General features: G+C 44.1%; 2 protein-coding genes and 1 long non-coding RNA gene across 4 annotated transcripts in view; 2 read left to right on the top strand and 1 right to left on the bottom strand.

The window, feature by feature from the left end:
• The window catches only part of LOC117163125 (uncharacterized), a 215715-nt gene that overhangs the window by 5866 nt on the left and 191012 nt on the right, over positions 1–18837 (top strand). The gene's annotated exons all lie outside the window — the stretch shown is intronic.
• On the top strand, positions 275–2316 carry LOC143303715 (uncharacterized). Its single transcript, XR_013060296.1, has 2 exons — positions 275–403; positions 470–2316. It is a non-coding gene; the product is annotated as an uncharacterized LOC143303715 (long non-coding RNA).
• LOC117163092 (uncharacterized) lies at positions 1295–12015 on the bottom strand. Of its 2 annotated transcripts, XM_033345088.2 has the most exons (10): positions 11462–12015; positions 8181–8248; positions 7730–8096; positions 7225–7405; positions 6458–6495; positions 6173–6367; positions 5749–6067; positions 5035–5621; positions 4157–4814; positions 1295–2436 (listed from the first exon to the last, which is right to left on the bottom strand). In XM_033345088.2, exons 1-10 carry the CDS (start codon positions 11482–11484, stop codon positions 2065–2067), a joined length of 2808 nt encoding a protein of 935 aa, XP_033200979.2. In that variant the 5' UTR covers positions 11485–12015; the 3' UTR covers positions 1295–2064. The 2 variants fall into 2 exon arrangements, with proteins under 2 accessions (XP_033200979.2, XP_033200975.2); XM_033345084.2 differs by having other exon boundaries at positions 6173–6495.

Here is an 18837-nt window from a genome sequence, read left to right as displayed (position 1 = left end):
ACGACATATTCTAAAAGCCGCTGGGATTGTTTATTTATTATTTTCTATTATTATACGTACATATAAAAATATATATTACGTTACGTAACACGTTGAAAATTTGAAACTTGGGATGTGAACAGCGACAAATCTCGACTAAACGTCGTTTCATATGCCTCGAACTGATAGTTTAAGATTTAATGTAAATTATATTTTCAGGTTTGGTTCTCCTTAAAACTTCTTTTAGAGAACTTACGATGCAAAATGAAAAGTAAAAAGGGAACAGAGTTTTTTTTGTTTTAATATTTATTAAAATTACAATCAATTCTCGCGTTGAGAATTTTCAGTAATTTTTCTGGCGTGGCGCAGTAACATGGCTAATTATTTATAATAAGTTAATACTTATTATAGATAAGTATAATTTGTACGTAAGTATTATAAATAAGTAAATATTACTTAATTTAAATAACTAATTGAATCTATCGTTTAGGTCTAGCGGGTAGTGTCTCTTCAGCCTGCGGATCTGGTCCGTCGTATCAAGTAGTCCAGTGATTAGGGTGTTTCGGTGTTTGTTGACTCTTTTGCTATATCTGTCGCTATATGTTGCTATTTCCTCTTTGACTGTGGGTATCTTGAGGTCGCGGTGTATTGTTTCGTTGGTAACATACCAGAGTGCATCAATTAGGGATCTTAGCGTTTTCGATTGGAAGCGTTGAAGTATTTCAATGTTGGAGTTACTTGCTGTTCCCCATAGTTGAATTCCGTAGGTCCAGACAGGTTTTATTACAGTCTTGTAGAGGGTAATTTTATTCTGTATGTTTAATTTGGAGCGTCGGCCTGTGAGCCCATACAATTTTTTTAGTTTGTCCTTTAGTTGCTTCGTTTTATCTGAGATGTGATTTTTCCAAGTTAACCTCCTGTCCAGGGTCATGCCCAGGTATCTTACTGAGTCCTTGCTAGATATTATTGTGTTGTTGATGGTGACCTGGAGGCAGGTTTGTTTTCGGAGCGTGAAGGTTACATGTGAGGATTTTTGTTCGTTAATTTTGAAGCCCCATTTATGAAACCACTTTTCCATGGCACCAAACAGATCTCACAAAGGACATAACCTAACATACAAACACTCACCACACTAAAGAAATAAATCAATCAAATTCGAAGATGGTATCCCACTGGGGGTAGCCATCCACATGTTATATTATTATACCACTAAGCTATAATATTTTACCAAATGTCCTACCGGACAAATTGTAAAATGTAAATAAATAAATAAAAAAAAAAACTTTTCCATGGAGTAAGGGAACAGAGTGATATATTTGGGTTTACATATCTTTAATTGCAATATCATATTTACAGCGTATCATGGAACATTGTAATTACAGAAACATTGTCTTACGATACGACGCGAGTTGTATATCGTTCTAAAAGTGTGGAGTCGAATGCGACCACGTATCGCTTTAGCAAAGTGCATCTGACGATATCTTTCTACGAGAATCGCGTTTATTTATTAAATAAAGATAAGAAATCGCGTTATTATGTTCAATAGCGGTCGCGTGATATTCGTGCGCGCACATTCAGTGAAAATTCTCTCAGTGAAAACCGGAAACGGTTTTCATCATGTACGTACTTACATCCACCGTCTAATTCATACGTTCGCTCTATACGCATGACAAAAAAAACATGTCAAATATTTTTTTCCACAACTACGTCATTATACATAATTTTCCTCAAAATTTGCGATTTACACCCGAGGGATGGTCCCTCGCCTCGTCAGCAATTTTCGAGATTGTCGTTCGATCGAGATAAACTAACGCGACAGAATTTTCCCTCTTCTCCTACGAAATTCGAGCTGAAAAATGACACGAATACTGAAAATTCAGGAACGATGGCGGTCTTTACTATCTTAAGCCTTTTCTTCTCGAATTCTCGCGTTAATTTTCGCGATAAGAGCTTCTCTGTCGGCCTCCCCTCAGATTCGTAATTGATCGCGTTTTCAAGTGACTTTGATCCTTCTCGATTCCGACTACGACGAGGAATAGAAACGGCTCGATGGATAGGTAGGATCGTTCGTTTAATTATTCATTGTTACTCCCGCGAGATGATTTGTCCAGGTCGTCGCGGCGTTATCCTGCGCCTGGGCGCCAAAAGTCCACCGAGTCCTCTGGTTTCCTCGTGTTTTGTGCTCGCTGCTGTGCTCGTTTCAGCCGATGTGGCTTCGGTCGCCTCTGTTTCGCTGGAACTGTCTGCTTCCTCGGACGCTTCCTCCTGGCTAGATTGGGCAACTGGTGCCTCGGTTACCTTGCGACGTGGTAACAACGGCGATCTTCTCGATGCTAACGACACTGGCGCTCTGGTAGTCGTTTTTGGATGTACTTGTAGTCTGTTTCGATTTCGCAGTTTGTTTAGGGGGTTCACAGTGGTGGAACGCGTTGGCGGCGGGCTGGTCTCTGCCGGTGCCTGAAGAAGGAAATATTTTGAGAGAATGAAGAAATTGTTAATAGTACAACGCACAAGCGTTGGAAGATTTTCACGAATCGCTATAGCATAGCCATAACCAACATTTTCGTGGTGTATCGTGTATCGACTGTTGAATTACAGACCGACGCTCGTAGCTTTTTCCAACGTGCAAGAATAATTGAACATGAAATTAGTTGACTGAAATTGACGACCAGAACGATGCAAGGCATTCGTCGTACGCAACTGGCACTCGAAAGACGAGAAACAGACGCGAATTAGTGTCAAAGCATGCACGGCATGTGACATTTTGCGAAAGGGCATTTGGTGAAAGCGAAGTGCAGAGAGAAGATTGACCGAGGGACATTCAGGCAAACGTGTTTACGAACAGTGTTCACAAGGTATCTTACGATTTTCTCGCCAACGGCAGCATAATTCAACGTTGCAGAATACTATAGAATTACTGGAAATTCTCAACGCGAGAATTGATTGTAATTTTAATAAATAAATAAATAAAAAAAAAAGAATACTATAGAAAATGTATGTCGGAGATGAAAGGACATCCGGACCTTTCTTTAGAATGTTCGGAAAACCCCAATGCCCCAATCCAGATGTTTACGACAAGGATATTTAAGCAATAAACGAAGAAATAGTTATGGGGGCACTTAAGGTTTATGACGATGGGTTTGGACTCGAGGTAACATAATAGTCACCGAACGTACCCACGGTCACGGGAGGGACGTGTAATAACGGAAGTAGAAAATAGTTGTGCAGCTCTCTTCAAAAACAGAGATTGACACAAGGAGTGGGAAAAGAACTGTATAAGGGCAGTTTCATTTGGATTACGAGTTAGTTAGTTAGTTAGTTAGTCAGTTAGTCAGTTAGTCAGTTAGTCAGCTAGTCAGCTAGTCAGCTAGTCAGCTAGTCAGCTAGTCAGCTAGTCAGCTAGTCAGCTAGCCAGTTAGCCAGTTAGTCAGTTAGTCAGTTAGTCAGTTAGTCAGTTAGTCAGTTAGTCAGTTAGTCAGTTAGTCGTTGGGCGAATTGCTGATTGAGTTATCGAGAGAGTTATCCGAATCGTGTATTACGTTGGCACTCGTCATCCCGTGGACCGTGGATTCGTTGTCATAGGCATCTCGACCATTCTATCGTCGCTACTACTTGTAGCCTCTTGTAGTACCCACATTTGTACCGGTAAACATCCGCGATGGTAAATTTGAGTAAAGGTTCATCGAACGCCCAAAATTGCAACCTTAACCAAGTCTACCAAACTGTTCAAGACACTGTATGAATATTTCCCAAATATAACATCACCGACGAGTAGTTTCGTTAATTTTTCACGGAATCGGCATTGTGTACCGCTATGAAACGATAAATCTTCACGTTTCCTGCTGGGTACAATGCTTTTTCATTTTAACTCTACACCGGGTTTTTCCGTATTTTTCTTACATTTTTCTGTACTGTAAACGCGTAGCGATAAAAACTACTGCTTTATTTCTGTGTTTTATTATGAAACTTCTGACTATTGGAAGAGTGTTTAGGAATTTTTGGTGATCCTTCGAAACAAAAGAACCTAAAATAAACTAGCTAAGGATTTAAACTACCGTCGTATGCAGTCGACGCCAGCAAAGAGAAAGTTGCAGACGGAGGCAAACTTAAAAACCGTCGAATGTTTCTGCTGCTGCGCTGTGTATCATCGATCGTGTGTAGGCCCCTTAAAACTCACCTCGTGAGTCTCCTCTTCGGTTCCCTCTCCCGCTGGCTCGTCGATAGACGATTCTTCCTCTTTATCTGCAGGCAGCGGCGTGGTAGTCGTAGTGGTCGTCGAATGACCCGGTTTGGTTCTCAGATTTATCCTCGCCCCAGGTTTAATGACTGGTCTGACTCCTGTGGCCGGAAGTCGTCCACGAACAGTAGACTTTGGCGCGGCCGTAACAGATTCCTGCGCGGTTTCCTTCGCTGTTTCCGAGCGAGTCGACTCTTGGCTCTCTTCGCTAGCGTTTGGAGCATTCGTAGTCGGTCTTCCACGTCGCCGATTGATGTTTAATTTATTGAAAGACGGTCTTGATATTCCTGACGGTCCATTGGAGGCGGCGGTCGACCCACCATTCGACGTGGCTGGTGTCGTCGACGAGACGGATCTCGTGGATCCAGTGCCACGAAATCTGCTACGAGTACTGGAGGAAGGACGTTCCGCGTGCACCGAGCTGGAACTCTCTTTCTGCACTGCGTCCTCTTCCACTGACGCTTGTTTTTGTCCAGGACGGTTTCTCTTGAAACCACCGCCGTTCGAACCGTTTCCTCCGAAGCGGTTTCGTGTACGCGGTGTTGGTTCCGCCGGAGCTTCGGTGGTTGTCGTACTTCCGCCTCCGTTGGATTTGAATCTGGAGAAAGAAATAAGACGCGGTTGAATCTGAATCCAGCAAAGAAAATTGTCTTCCGCTTGCGAGTGACTCGCGCACGATACCATAAATTTCACATCTTAATTTCCATTAATATTCAAAGACGATTATATTCATATTCGACGATTTTTCCCAATGTTAATCGCAACCTTAAGGAATCAGATCGTCGTACAAAAATCCTTTGTTTAAAATCTTTTCCTACCTATTTCTGGAACCTGTAGTTCCCCCTATTCCTGGCCTCCTGAACTTTCCCCTGCCAGCAGGTGCCTGAGTAGTTGTAGTAGTAGGAGGTTCGGTCGTCGTAGTCGTAGTAGTCGTGGTGGTACTAACGGTAGTAGTTGTAGCAGCCGTAGTAGTCATCGGTTCGGTGGGCGACGCCGTAGTGGTGATCGTCGTGGGTTCCAGGGTCACCGTGGTGGCGGACATTTCCGTCACAGCTGCCAGATCGGTAGTAGCTTCCTCGTTAGAGATCGTCGATTCGTCTGACGAAGAATCGGTAGCTTCGCTGCTAGGCGCGTCCACCAAATTATTTTGACCCTGTTGCACGAAAGCGTACAAGTCGAGCGCCACTTTGTCCATCGAAGACGGATACTCTGTGGTTGGATCTTCCATGGCAGTTGAAGCGGTGCTTGCCGAGGTCGTTGAAGAGGACTCCGAGTCTTCGTATTCTTGCTTCTCCAAGGATGGTTGTTTGTCTCTGCTCTTCTCTGTTGGCGAAGACGTTTCTTCTGTTTGCTCTTCTTTCTCTCCGCTGCCGCGCGAGGATCCTCTGACTGCTTCGCCTTCGGTCTGCAAGGAAATATGATCGCACAGCTGTTCCGGATACGCTCAACGGATAATTTTTACGAATTCTATCTTTACGAGTTGTAGCATTAATATTAAAGAAAAAACAGAAATGAAACGGTGCAATAATTACTTGAGGCGACAGTGTGGTGATCGGTCTCCTCCTAGTCGTGGGAACGGGCACGTCCTCGACCAGCTCTTCTACAGGAGCAGGTTCTTGGACCCTTTGTGGTTTGCCGCGTCCTCTAGCTGTCGCTCTCTCTTCTCCATTGTCCTCGTTCGGAGTAACACCGAGAAATCTGACGGGTCCCTTAGGTAGAACCTGAGGAAACTCCGGACCCTCTTGATGCGTTCGAAAACTGCTCGAGTCAACGAGGTCTAGACCAGGTCTAGGACGATTCCCGCGGGTTCTAGAAGGCTCCGTGGTCGCCGTGTTGTGATTCGATCGTGATCTGTTGTCGTACGAGTTTGTAGCTATATTTATTACTCGAATAGCAGCGCGGAGGAAAAATGGAAAGGAAAGGGACGATGGTTAAGGTTTCGCACGAAACACGCACCTAGGTGGAAATCTAGTGTTCGTTGGTAACCTTTCTTCGGAGACGTCTTCCGCGTCGACCAATTGCCTGCCTCTGTTGTTATTGCGATTTGGTATCACTTCGTTGCTGGCAGGTTCCACCGTGCTCGACCTTTCCACGTTACTGTACTTGCTTCTGTTGGCGGAGGATCCTCCGCGCCTAGGCGCGGACGTAGTTCTAGAAGGAACGTCGTAAGAATTGGTGACAGCAGAGTCCGCTGTACCCGCCTTGTTCTCGTCCTCCTCGTCATAGTAATAGTATACGTACTCGTATTCGTAGTCCTTTCCGTTCGGTCCTTTCTTTACCTATGTAGTCACAGTCCTACGTTAATTCTGGATAGATACTAGCTTGTCCGAAAAGTTTCTTTCGTTTCACAAGGTGATAATAGGTGAACAACAATTTCTGTTTTATATAATTTCATTGAATTAGATATGATCCAATTCGTTCTATTTCTATCGTTATGTTCGCTCATAATTCAATAAACTAATATGTGGCGGCACTCGGCAACAATGTATATCGCCGAAGCGAAGTGCCTAATGAGTCATCGATACCCCAACGGTCCTCCCGCCGAATGTTCAAGAAGAAGGCGTGCGTGGCAACGGTGCGGACGCCTAACAAACGCGTGGATAGTGGGGATATTGGGGGGCGACAAAACGAAAACAATGGAATCCGATCGACAGTTAGGTTTGAACCAAGAAGCGACAAAGTCGAGTTGTAAGCGGGCAGCGAGATTAACTAGCTAAACCGAGAGCGATACGCGACGCGATCAAAAGAAGACACTTGTTAATAAATATATTGTTGATCTAATCATCGAGTGATTATTTAACGCACTACACCCAATATCACCTCAGACATAAAACAAAAAACATTGTGCGTCTATTATTTCCTTATAAAACGAAAGAAACTTTTCGGACAACCTAAACGAGAAAAGGATAGACGAGTTTCTTCGACCTATGACTTTTATCGGTTGACTAGCGCGAGAAATGACCGGCTACTGGACGTAAGAACGCGTTAAGATGCAGAGGAATTGTCACCTGGATGCGCGAATTCGTTCCAGCGGGCACTAAACTGACGTCGCTGAAGTCGCCGAAGTTGCGTTCGTGGAACGACGTTTCTTTACCATCGTCACGGATGATGTTCACCGGGACGAAATCGAAAGCACGCGCCTCGCGTGGCGTCGTGAGAACCGGCATCATGGTAGTCGGATACTCGTCGCTGAAAATCAACGAAATTCGATGATCAAATTTATGCAGTTCTACCAAATGTCCAATGTCTACCAATTGTAAATGTAAACAACTAAATAAAAAAAAAAAATAAAATTTATGCAGACTCAACTTTAACATTTCAAACGACTGCTACGACTTTCATATATTTATCGAAGTTTTTTACGAAAATTGTTCAAGTATGTTGGCGAATCGGTGTAATTCTAACGTTGAAACAGGAAATTTTTTTTTTTCTTTTATTTATTTATTTACATTTTACAATTTGTCCAGTGGGACATTTGGTAAAATATTATAGCAAAACAGCAAGTGTTTTTACCTGACGTGCACTCCAGGAATGACCGAGTCTTTGTTATTCTGTAGCCGCGACCTGTGCGTATCCGATCTTCGGATACCATCTTCTTGAAGGACTCCGGTGTCGCCGAAGTTTTCCAATTCGACGCGAACCTGCCGTTTCGCGTTGTTACCGTTAGTCGCTTTGTCTTCGTCGACGAAATCGAAACGTCTGACTGGATCCAGATCGCCCGGCTTCTTATCGAAACTCTCGAACTTTGGTATAACCTTCTTCGCGTGTTTCCCGTGCTTCGAGATCGTTTTTCTTTCCACGTCGACCACGTCGTCGTCGTCCTCGTCGTAATCCCACGGCCGTGGGATGTTCTCCGGCACTTTGTGCGAGGTTACGAATTCTACCGACGTTAGGAAAAGAGAACAACGTGAAAGACGTTGCTCGAATAATTGAACGCGGTGGAAAATAAGGAAAGACATATTACCTTCGATGGACACTGCTTTACTTCGAGGTCCATTGTCCGCCAGTGTATTTGCGATGGTACAGGATATCCTGAATTAACAAGAATTCCACTTTTATTACCATTCTGAATTCGTTTGCTTAACCCCTGAAGACTATGGTGAAAGTTGGCTTACGAAAGTGTTCGAATGCTTAATTGCTAATTAATAAAAAAAAAATAATTCTAAAGCAGGTAGCTAGCAAATTAATTTGGTAGCGTGCAATGGGTTAAGATCGTAGCGAAATCAAACGCATTATCTCCGAGAAACCCGTACAGATTCTACCACGAGACAACGCTCGGTATGGTGAAAGTTCGTGCCTGGCCGGTGAGCTGGAAGCTGCAACCGACTTGGCTTGTCCTTTTTCAACTCGTACTCGATCTCTAAAACTGCCGATAAGCTCCCTTAGACTTAAAGTTCAACCGCAAACTTATCGGTTTTATCAATTTAATTGCGGGAAAATGCACGGTTCACGGTTCATCTGTGTCCATAATTTCATTCATGCCAAATAGGTGACGCGATAAATGATAGCAAATGCCGAGTTTAATTTAAACAAATAGCGAATGTATAGCGTTTGTAACATCGTTACGATCATTTCTCTATTCTTCTTAATCCACTTTTTTTTCTTTTTATTTAAACAATCAGAAACTACATATTCAGAGATTATTTCTCGATACAATTGGACTATATCCATCATCCACTAAATTGCAATTATTCTTTTATTATATTTCCCAATGAACAAGTGGAATTACTAAATAAAATACTAAACGACGTTGGGCAGAGAAATCCGATATTCCCGATTGTCTAATTTTTTAATTTAAAAAGGATGAGCTGCTCTAAACTTTCACCTATGATGACCTTCGAAAGTTGGGGAAAAAAAGCAATTGTACGGGTGAATTAATGATTCGTGAGAAAATATTGCCAACGAATGCGAAATGATGGGAGAAACCATTTTGGTAGTCGATTTTGATTCGCCAAAGGATGGATTTTTCTGACGCGCGAATAATTTAATTGAAAGAAAAAGTCAAGGTCGTCTAGTAGCGTGGCTGAGAATACGAGCGCGACCTCGTCCTCCTTTGGCTCAAGGTTGTTTGCACGGATTCGCGCAAAGGCCCGAAAATTTCATACGATCGACATCCATCGATCCGCTTATCGTTAGACGATCTCGCCGCTGATCGAACGAGACGCGAATTTGTAAAAGCGTCGATGGTAATTTGACGATGTGCATACGTCGGCCGATTTGGCCAGACGAGACGAGAATCCCGAGAGAAGAGGGAGAAAAGAAAAAAAGAAAAGATGGAGCAGCTACAAGGAAACGAGTTATCCGCAAGGTCGATCGGTTACGATCGATTACCTCTGTCGATGAAGGAGAGCAGCTACTGTAAAATTAACCCTCTGACAGTGTAATAAAGCAACGGATTTTTACGTACAGTCAGCCAGAAAAATCCACATGTTCCTCTGATTTCCAGATTATTCGTGCAACGATTTATCTCGATGAAAATTTTATCCGATCGCTTGATCGTGGAAGATTCGCTCTGATAAAAAGTGTATTTATTGGGTTGGCAACTAAGTGATTGCGGATTTTGTCATTAGATGGTATTGACAAAATCCGCAATCACTTAGTTGCCAAGCCAACATTAGGACGAAAGAAACGCCAGAAATATTTCGCCGGACGTGAAATACGTTTGCAAGCCTGTTTCACGCGTGCAATTGTAATATCCGTTTTTACAATGAACTTTTACTCGGCATCGGAAAATTTATCGCCCTCTGGCAAAGTAATTGTTTCAGCAGATTAATAATGCGAGCAATACGCGGTTTACTGTTCTCGTTAAACAAAAAGAATAACAGTCGTGCGAAATATTCGAGATCCTTTTCCATTGTATGCGCTTCGGCGTGTTTCCGTTCGATAGAAAGTCGATGGCTTCGAACAGTTGTACCGCGACATTTGCGAACACGATCGAAAGCGACGATATATGTATATCCTGCCTCTTGCGTGTACGATCGATCGATCGAACGCTGATCCTACCTGCAGATATATAAATATTATCGTAATTGAACAAATTGTTGTCGGAAAAATCAGATTTTCATTTTCGCCTGGTTACCGACCTATCGATTTAAACACTTTCATTTTACCAAGCGAGAGCCTGGCGGAAAAAAATCTCCTATCTGCTTGCATCATCTTCTTAGTGGATTTATCGAGATCTGATTAAATCAGATTTAGAGGAAGACGGTATACGGGCTATGAAGAAACAGAGAAGATGTTAAGACGAAGTTTTACGAGAGAGATGGTAAGGTTGAGCTGGAGACGCAAGCACAGCGATAGAATTTAGCGTGTTTCCATATGGAGAAAGCTGTCTCGTTCACAAGCCACTATCTACGTAAGCATACAACGTGTATACGAGGTATCTGCAGTGGCACGAGACACTCGCGTTACGTAACTCACAACATTACCGCGAAAGCCTATTTGAAAATCGGCAAATATTTTTTGTCTCACTGGTGCAACGTAATTTTATGAATCGCGCGTTAAACAGCTTTGCAAACGTTCGAGGATGTAATCGGCAGAACTTTCTATTTAACCTGTTTTCCACTGTTGCGCAAATCGCATGGAGATGTTGGAGCAACGAGAAGAGAAAAAAAAAGAACCACATTTCCCCGTATATTCAGTACGATTTTTCCGATAATTAATTTTTCTTCCATCGAGATTCGTCGACCAGGTTGCAAGAAAAATTTCGTTCTCGTCGATTTCGTAGAATTCGGAAATTCTCGTCGCATTGAATTTTTACATTCGTCGATACTTTTCCCACGAATACGGACGCTGCAACGACAGTCGAATCGGCTGTTAGCACGAAATTCTACCTTCCTCTTGCCATGAAAATTTCTCCTCATACGCGAGATATACTGGTTCTTCAGCAAAATTTCCGAGATATGCCGGAAAAGGGAAACACGACCAGCTGAAACAGCCGAGAGAACAAAGCCACGCGGACTGTTTTTTCCAGACTACGTTACCGGTTAATCACCATTCTCGGCAGACGTCGTTAGCAGCGCGGACGAATACTTGCCGAAAATGAAAACAGCAGCGCGATAATGTCACTGCGCCCCATTAGCCGCGCTTTCGAGCGCGACGGCTTGCGAAATAATTTCCAATGCTGCACCGTGTCGATCCGTGATTTACCATCGCCGTCGACTTCTCCATAAAAACATATTCCTTCGAACGTTAAAGTTCAAGGATGTTCAAAGCCGAAGAAACACGATATACAATTGTACTTACAAAAGAGCGAATTTGATCCACATGTTGACTTATTCTGCACTTCTTCTTGCTCTCGCTAGTTCCTCGACGATGTAAAGTAGAAGATGTGGTGGTGCACGTTGGTCGAGCAACCTTCGAAACTTCGCACCAGCGAATACTATCGTAACGGAAGAAACGACCGTAGAATACTGGCAACACGTTTTGTCACCGGACACTCGCGATCATCGTTGCCCTTTCTTCTCGACGACACTCGTCTTCCAGCTGCGACGATGCGAGAAACGAGTCGTGTCTCTCCGACGAACGCCACGACCTGTACCTTCGATACGTTTCACGCGTTCTCGCTCTCTCTCTCTCACTCTCTCTCTTCCACACTCTCTCTCTCTCTCTCTCTCTCTCTCTCCCTCTTTAACTCGACGTGACACGCAGAGGACTCTCCGACTATGTTGTACGAAACTACGAGAAGAGAGACACGGATATGGAAAAGGAGAGAAAGAGAAGCGGAAAAAGACCACCGGTGTGTGTATATATAAAAGTAAGAGGTAGTCGAAGGACGTGGTGAGGGTATGAGAACGGCGGCGAATGCAGGCCTCTACTTATACGCCACCCACCACGGCCACCTGGAGTACACCCCACCAGCCCATGAAAACTGGACACCACGTAGTCGAACTCGACTCGATGTACGCCACTCGAGAACGAGACTCAACAGATCCTGACTATTTGGTTGGTTACTCACTGGAATCGCGGCGAGCGAGTTAGCTGCTGGTTTACCTAGTTAACCGTCTATTCCGCCGCAGAACTCTCAGTTTTATTCTCAGACAGATCCAGTTTGCTTTGTATCGTATCATTCGTTCACTGTTCTTCTTACATCTACCGTTTATGTGAATCTTTGTGTTTCGTTGTTCTTTCTCTTTCCTTTTTCGCCTCTTTGTTTATATCGATCTTTGCTTTTTTTTACCATCGTGAAGATCGGTCCTCTTCTTCGTCCTCTTTTTGTTTCTTCTTTGTTTTCTTTTTTTTTTTTTGCTTCTCTCGACGACCTTTGCAAAGATCATCGGACTTCTTCGTTTTCCCTTTCGTTCGCAACGGAGATTCGTTTTCTCGGGTGTTGGAGGAATCGCGGGAATTCCAAGGAGGTGTCGACTCGGTTTTTGTTCGGCGTAACCGCTTTCACGAATCGCGTGAATCATATGGCGGTGTTGAAAGGCACTGCTCGCGGCAGACGAGCGAAGATTATCGAACACAGACGCAGCTAGAACGTTGACAAAGTGAAAATGCTCGGTCTTCCTCCCAGCAACCGGCTGCTTTTCTTTCGCCTCGCTTCGAGGATTCCACGTTTCAAGGATTCAACTAACATCGCTCTTACTTTCATCGTGTACCGCTACCTGTATCTATAGTATCTTCGTGGTTTGTTGCGCGAAATTTTCCGCCTTTTCCGTCGAACGAAAGGTCGACAACGATTAGTCGATCGCGTTTCCAGAGCTTCGCGATCGGTATCGTAGGTGTCAAGGCCCGGTAGAGCCTGCGAGTTCCGTAATCCTACACATACAAAGCATCGAGGCACAGCGACGAGAACCAGAAGGTAGGTGCCGCGTTAAAGGTCTTTACGTCTCGTTGCGCAAGAAGAATGTCGATCCATTAGGACCAGGCCAGGCCAGGCCATGCCACGATAATCCGCGATCAACTATACCCAACATTCGCATTGACATCGTTTCTTTATCATCTTTCTTCCCCTCATCCCTCTTCATTTACGTTTCTAATCATTCTTCTACGTAAACTCGTCGCTCGAATCCTGCACGAAACTTTGCAACGATGTCGTAGACTATTTGAAGGTATTAGAAATTTCAATAATCGATAAATCCGTAGTAGACGAAGTACACGGGCAACCTTGCCGCTTGAGACCATTTTAGACACCTGGATCAAGGTTGGAATGTACACGTTGGATCGTTTAGCGGTGTGTTGCGAAAGAGATCGGAATCGAAAGTGGAGGTTTGGTGTCTGTCGGAGGAGGATGGGATAAGATTAGACTGAAAGTCGGATATTTGGATATTTGAACGTGTTTGATCACTCGCTTCTCTTCCATCCGATGTAATTGAAAGTTAAACGATGCGTTTATTATGTGTAGCGTGATTACGTGTTGTAACGTAGGTACACGGGGAATCCAACTATATATAAACAAATAAAGAAGTAAATAAAGGCCGTGGTTGATACACGAAGCGACAGAAACTGCTACGAATATGTATAGCTACGAGACTTTCTCTCGACAAGGAGAGCACTCGTGCGCGCCCCTTTACCGAGCAAGCACGCGAAGCGACAGAGAACAATGTCTTCTCTCGTGCGTTATTACACTACAATGCGACCCAACCCGAGTCAAGTTAGGCTTGTTCCTCGATCGAGGCTAGCGAATACGACTTGTGCAAGTAAAGTCAAACGGCAGTTACGAATTCGCCTGGTCGTATATGGATGATGGATGAATTAGCCACGCTCGATTACCATTCAACCTGGCGCTTACTATATCCGCTGCACCTCGGACCTTCTGCGTACAAATCGAAGGCTAAATACGGTCGGCCATTGACTGTACGCGCCCGTGAACACAGGTGCGTCGTATACCAGAAATTACGACCGGCATTCTCCGGCCAGAAGGACGCCCTCTCGTTTTAACCGAGCTATTACCTTCGTTCTTGCCTTCGTTTTTTTTTCTTCCTCTAACTCGCGATCATCGCCAGCAGCGTTTCGCAAGGATATTCGTATTTTACTCGAATCTCTACTACGCAAAACGCTTGCAAAATGAATCAAGTAGCAGCGGATGCAACTCTGTATGACGCATCGAGCAAACAGCTTTACGTAGGCACGCTTTTTGCACGAAAGAATGTTGGCGTAGGCAGATAGTAACCGTGATCCTGTTGTATGACACGTTTCTCTATGGTTCGCGTGGTGTTCAAAGCGAACGATCGAATAGTCGAATCTGCAAGGAAAAAGCCACATCATCGTACAGCTTTCGTCTCGTGGAACGCATCGAGTAAGAGAAGCTGGAGAAATTAATACGAGGTGGTGTTAGATGTAAGTGCCCAAGGAATACTCTCGATATTCAACAAAAAAGTTTATTAAACAATCAACAATCAACAATCAACAATCAACAATCAACAATCAACAATCAACAATCAACAATCAACAATCAACAATCAACAATCAACAATCAACAATCAACAATCAACAATCAACAATCAACAATCAACAATCAACAATCAACAATCAACAATCAACAATCAACAATCAACAATCAACAATCAACAATCAACAATCAACAATCAACAATCAACAATCAACAATCAACAATCAACAATCAACAATCAACAATCAACAATCAACAATCAACAATCAACAATCAACAGTCGACAGTCAACGATCAACGCTTTTCGAATGTGTTTGCTTTGCTGTTACGCTGGACCCATTGCACTTCGTTGTTCGAAACGGAATGAATCTTTTGTTCAAAACCGAGCAGATTCTTTTCTTTGTTGTCCCTCGATATCGCCACTATGCACGGACGTTGTTAGACGTCCGCGACGGTTGCCGCGTTTGCATTCTTCGGAATATTCGGCGAAAGGACCGTACGATATCGATGGTACATTGGACATGTCGGCCTTACGGTTTGATGGTAAGCGTTTTGTGTCGCAAAGCCGTCGGAAAGTCCCATCGTCGAGTGCCACCACAAATACGAGGATGAATATTTTTCAAATTTTTTGTTAGAAGCTCGAACAACGGTATCGACGGAATATCCAGGTTGACCGTGAAATCTATCGATGAAATCACGACGGTTCGTACGAGATACATACGCGGCATAACGTATCGATGCACGCGTGTACGGGATACTCGTGAACGACTCGAGAACCTTGACTGCACTTTCGCGGAACTCGGCCTGCATTTCAATGGACCTTCGCGATTCGCGCGATTTCTCGATACACTTTCGAGAGACGTTTGTTCGTGGAATTTTTTCAACAGTTATCTATAGGGAAATTTCCGCGGCAACGTCGCAAAGTTCCAGAGGACATCGAGGTTGTTGCACACTAACCGCTCCGTCTTATGCACGTGAACCGACATCGAAGTACGCGTTTCCAAGGAAATTCTGAACACGGATGATGCTTTAACGCTAAAAGCCCACGCCTTTTCGATCGGCGATTTACAACGTGGCGATGCCGGATTCACTTTCTCCGTGTTCGCGTTCTAGGTAGCATATGTAACTACAAAGTTCGTGGACACGAGCGTGGCTCATCGAACGCCGCGCCTCGTGCGTCATCCTAATCGAAATTAAGTTGGATGACAAGCCAAGATCGAAAGCGCACCGTGTACACGGTACGCTGGAAGAACGCGATTGCAGAAATCGAATTTACGTTGGTTCAAGTTTGCCACTGGCTCGTTATAGCGGTGAGCAACTATTTCGAAATTCTACTCGTTTAGGTATGACGCGGACGACCGATCTTTTCTCCAGTTTTCGCCATAGGTTCGCGATGTTGGGATAGCAAACAGACTGCGATGCTTGAGTTCCTTGCACGGTATGACGTTGTAGCAACCTACCTGAAGACAAATTCAATTTCTGGGAAACGCCGTGTCCCAACACCGATGTAAATTATTTTACAAATAAATCGACGCTCTTCCAATTTTATTACATCGCGATATCCCGCAACGCGAAGAAACAACACGTACGTTGAAAAAGAGCGTGTCCGAAGCGAGAAGAAGGCGCCGATACATTTCGTTTCTACTTGGGATTTGCTTTTACAAAATTCACTTTCTCTGGTCACGGGTGTGTCCGACGCTTCGAGTATCGCCAGGATGTGATCGAGATCGAGGATATTGGCGATTCTTGCTCGATGTCTACGATACCGTTTCGTATTGTCTACGGTTGCCGATCAGAGTTTCGATACAGCTCGTGCCTTCTCTCAAAATGTGACGCGTGTTCGCCATCAGCAGCTGTATCCCAGAGAAATGAAATTTCTATCTGCGATTCTAAGTCCATAGCCGAGTACTATGCTCTGTCTCGATGGTAATAGCAGATGGACGCGATGGACGCGATTCGATTGGCCATTGCATCGGTGAGAATGCAGGGTATCGAAGTGAAATCTGCAAGTTGCAAAACATCCTCTCGACGTAAGGTCGAACACGACCAGCCCGTTCAATGTTAAGGACAGCCAAGAACCGGAATCTAAGACACGTGTGAATATCGTGGATGACTTTCGCTCTCCAACACAATAGGCGCCATTTTGCATCTTCCACGGGGCTTACGAATATTCGGCCGCAACAATGCGTTCGGCGTCGTTGATAGTTTTCGATTTCTTTGGGTAAGCGCGATGATGAAACCTGCCGAGAGGCGCCTTCAGGAATTTCATGGAAAGTGCCTTCCATCGTCATCGATTCTACCTCCCACCGGTCGACCGGTCCGGATGCCTTCGTTTTTCTTTTCTTTCTTTTTCTCTTTTCGTCCTCTTTTATCTTTTGGCGAACGGGTACGGCCAAATGATCGACGAGTCGTGGCATTTGCATAGTAGAGGTGAGAACAGTAACGCCAGGGCCATATTTGCGTCATACGGTTTCCTCTATTCCCGACTATCGTAAAACAGCGTGGTAAAGCCAACCGTTCGCCACACCATTCACCATGGCGAAGCATCCGTGAAAGTGGTCATGTGCGTGTATTTTTCTACGATACGTTGAATAGTCGTTACGTTATTACGTAAGATGATGTCGCCTTTATTACTCGTAGATCTTTCTACCGCCGACCAAACACTCTACTCTTCTTTCGTCTACTCTTGACTATTTACGACAAGGAATGCGTCTCGTTAGGTACATTTCCCATTCTTCGATGCGTTTTTAGTCAGCAGCGTTTCTTTTTTTCCAATTTTTGATGGATGATTAAAATAAGGCGAATTTCACGAACTAAGATAACTTTCAACGCGCCACTTCGCTCTTGCCAGTGTGAATGCGTTGATCCGTTGTAAGGAACTAGCGTCAGGGAAGATTTTACTGATACATATTCCGGTTTCGCAGAACCGGACATCAACTTGACCTAGATTTCGCGTTGACGATCGCCAATTTCCATTACGTTTCGTTACGCGGCCACCGCAGATGGCACGACCTTAACATTGGCGTGTATATTGCTACACGATGGCAGGTAGGCGTTGTAGCCCGTGCATCGAACGATATCGATCTCGGAAAACCTCCTAAGGTTTCTCAACTCTTCGATGATTCTCCATGGTTCTTAATGAGTCACGTTGTAGAGAGAAATTGAACAGAATGCTGCAAGAAGAAGGCGACTTTGCTTTCCGGTAATTTGGCAGAAACCAACTCGAAAGTAATTAAAGTCGTGCACACATGCGCGTCGTAGAGTAATCGCGTTACGAAACGTTGTAAAATGTATAATAAGTTGTCTTTTGATGGATCGATACGCTGAAAATTAGGACGTGGATCGTACGTTTGCGAGTTTGCATCACAACGCCCTTACGTCGAACCTTTGGGACGCTGAAACGCGCACGGATACGATATCAGGGAAAGCGAACAAGGATCTCCGCTCGGAGAAAGTCCTTTCCTCTTCCTCTCCATCGAGCAACGCTTCGTTTTATTCTGGGCCGTCGGCCGTATTATCGCGCCAGACGTAATGCTCGTGTTCAGAGGTCGTAAACAACGCGTTTGTATGCCGTGGGCCCTAAATTCACGCCACGAACCAAGTTAAGAGGATTCGGTAACATATCTGGAAATGAGGAAGTCTCCGACGCAAGTTTCTCATTCTTCGCTTTCGTCTTATTCTAAATCATAGTCATCGCGCATCATGCTCGTGTTCACAGGTCGTAAACAACGCATTTGCGCGCCATTACACAGCGTGAGCCGTGAATTCGTGCAACGAACGAAGTCGAGAAGATTGGCCGACGTGTGTAAAAATGAAGCACAGCGGATCTGGCGAATCATCTTCAGGGGATGAAAGATGCGGTGGGATGTCGAAGAGGCAAAAAAGTTCTGCTTGAAAGAGGAGAAGAAAAAATATACGTTGCCCGGAAAAGGGGAAAACGCGTCGAGACACTGCGAGGAGGAACGTGAAATGATAGATGGAATGAATTTCAGTGTCGAAGAAATGAAGATGTACAAGCTGGTTAAAAATAGAGAAGAAAAGGAGGAAAAGAAGGAAAATCACAAACAGAGAGTATATTAAATAAATTTCTATTGCTGTTTCTTGTAGCCTTTAGCTAGAGCTATAAGGTTAATTTTTTGGTAATGTTCTTTGCTATAAATACAGGGTGGTTGGTAACTAGTGGTACAAGCGGAAAGCGGGTGATTCTACGCGAAAAAAGAAGTCGAAAATATAGAATAAAAATTTTTCGTTTGAGGCTTTGTTTTCGAGAAAATCGACTTTGAATTTT

The sequence above is a fragment of the Bombus vancouverensis genome, chromosome 16, assembly GCF_051014615.1.
Source record: "Bombus vancouverensis nearcticus chromosome 16, iyBomVanc1_principal, whole genome shotgun sequence".
In the NCBI taxonomy this organism is placed as follows: Eukaryota; Metazoa; Arthropoda; class Insecta; order Hymenoptera; family Apidae; genus Bombus; species Bombus vancouverensis.
The sequence above is the reverse complement of the archived record's forward strand: the minus strand, read 5'-3'. Positions and strand labels throughout refer to the sequence as shown.

Coding starts and splice junctions, on each gene's coding strand:
- LOC117163092 (XM_033345084.2), bottom strand. CDS start 11,484: ATGTGGATCAAATTCGCTCTTTT. Junction 6,068..6,172: donor AACACTAGATTTCCACCTAG/GTGCGTGTTTCG, acceptor GTACGACAACAG/ATCACGATCGAATCACAACA. Junction 4,815..5,034: donor ACTACAGGTTCCAGAAATAG/GTAGGAAAAGAT, acceptor TTCTTTCTCCAG/ATTCAAATCCAACGGAGGCG.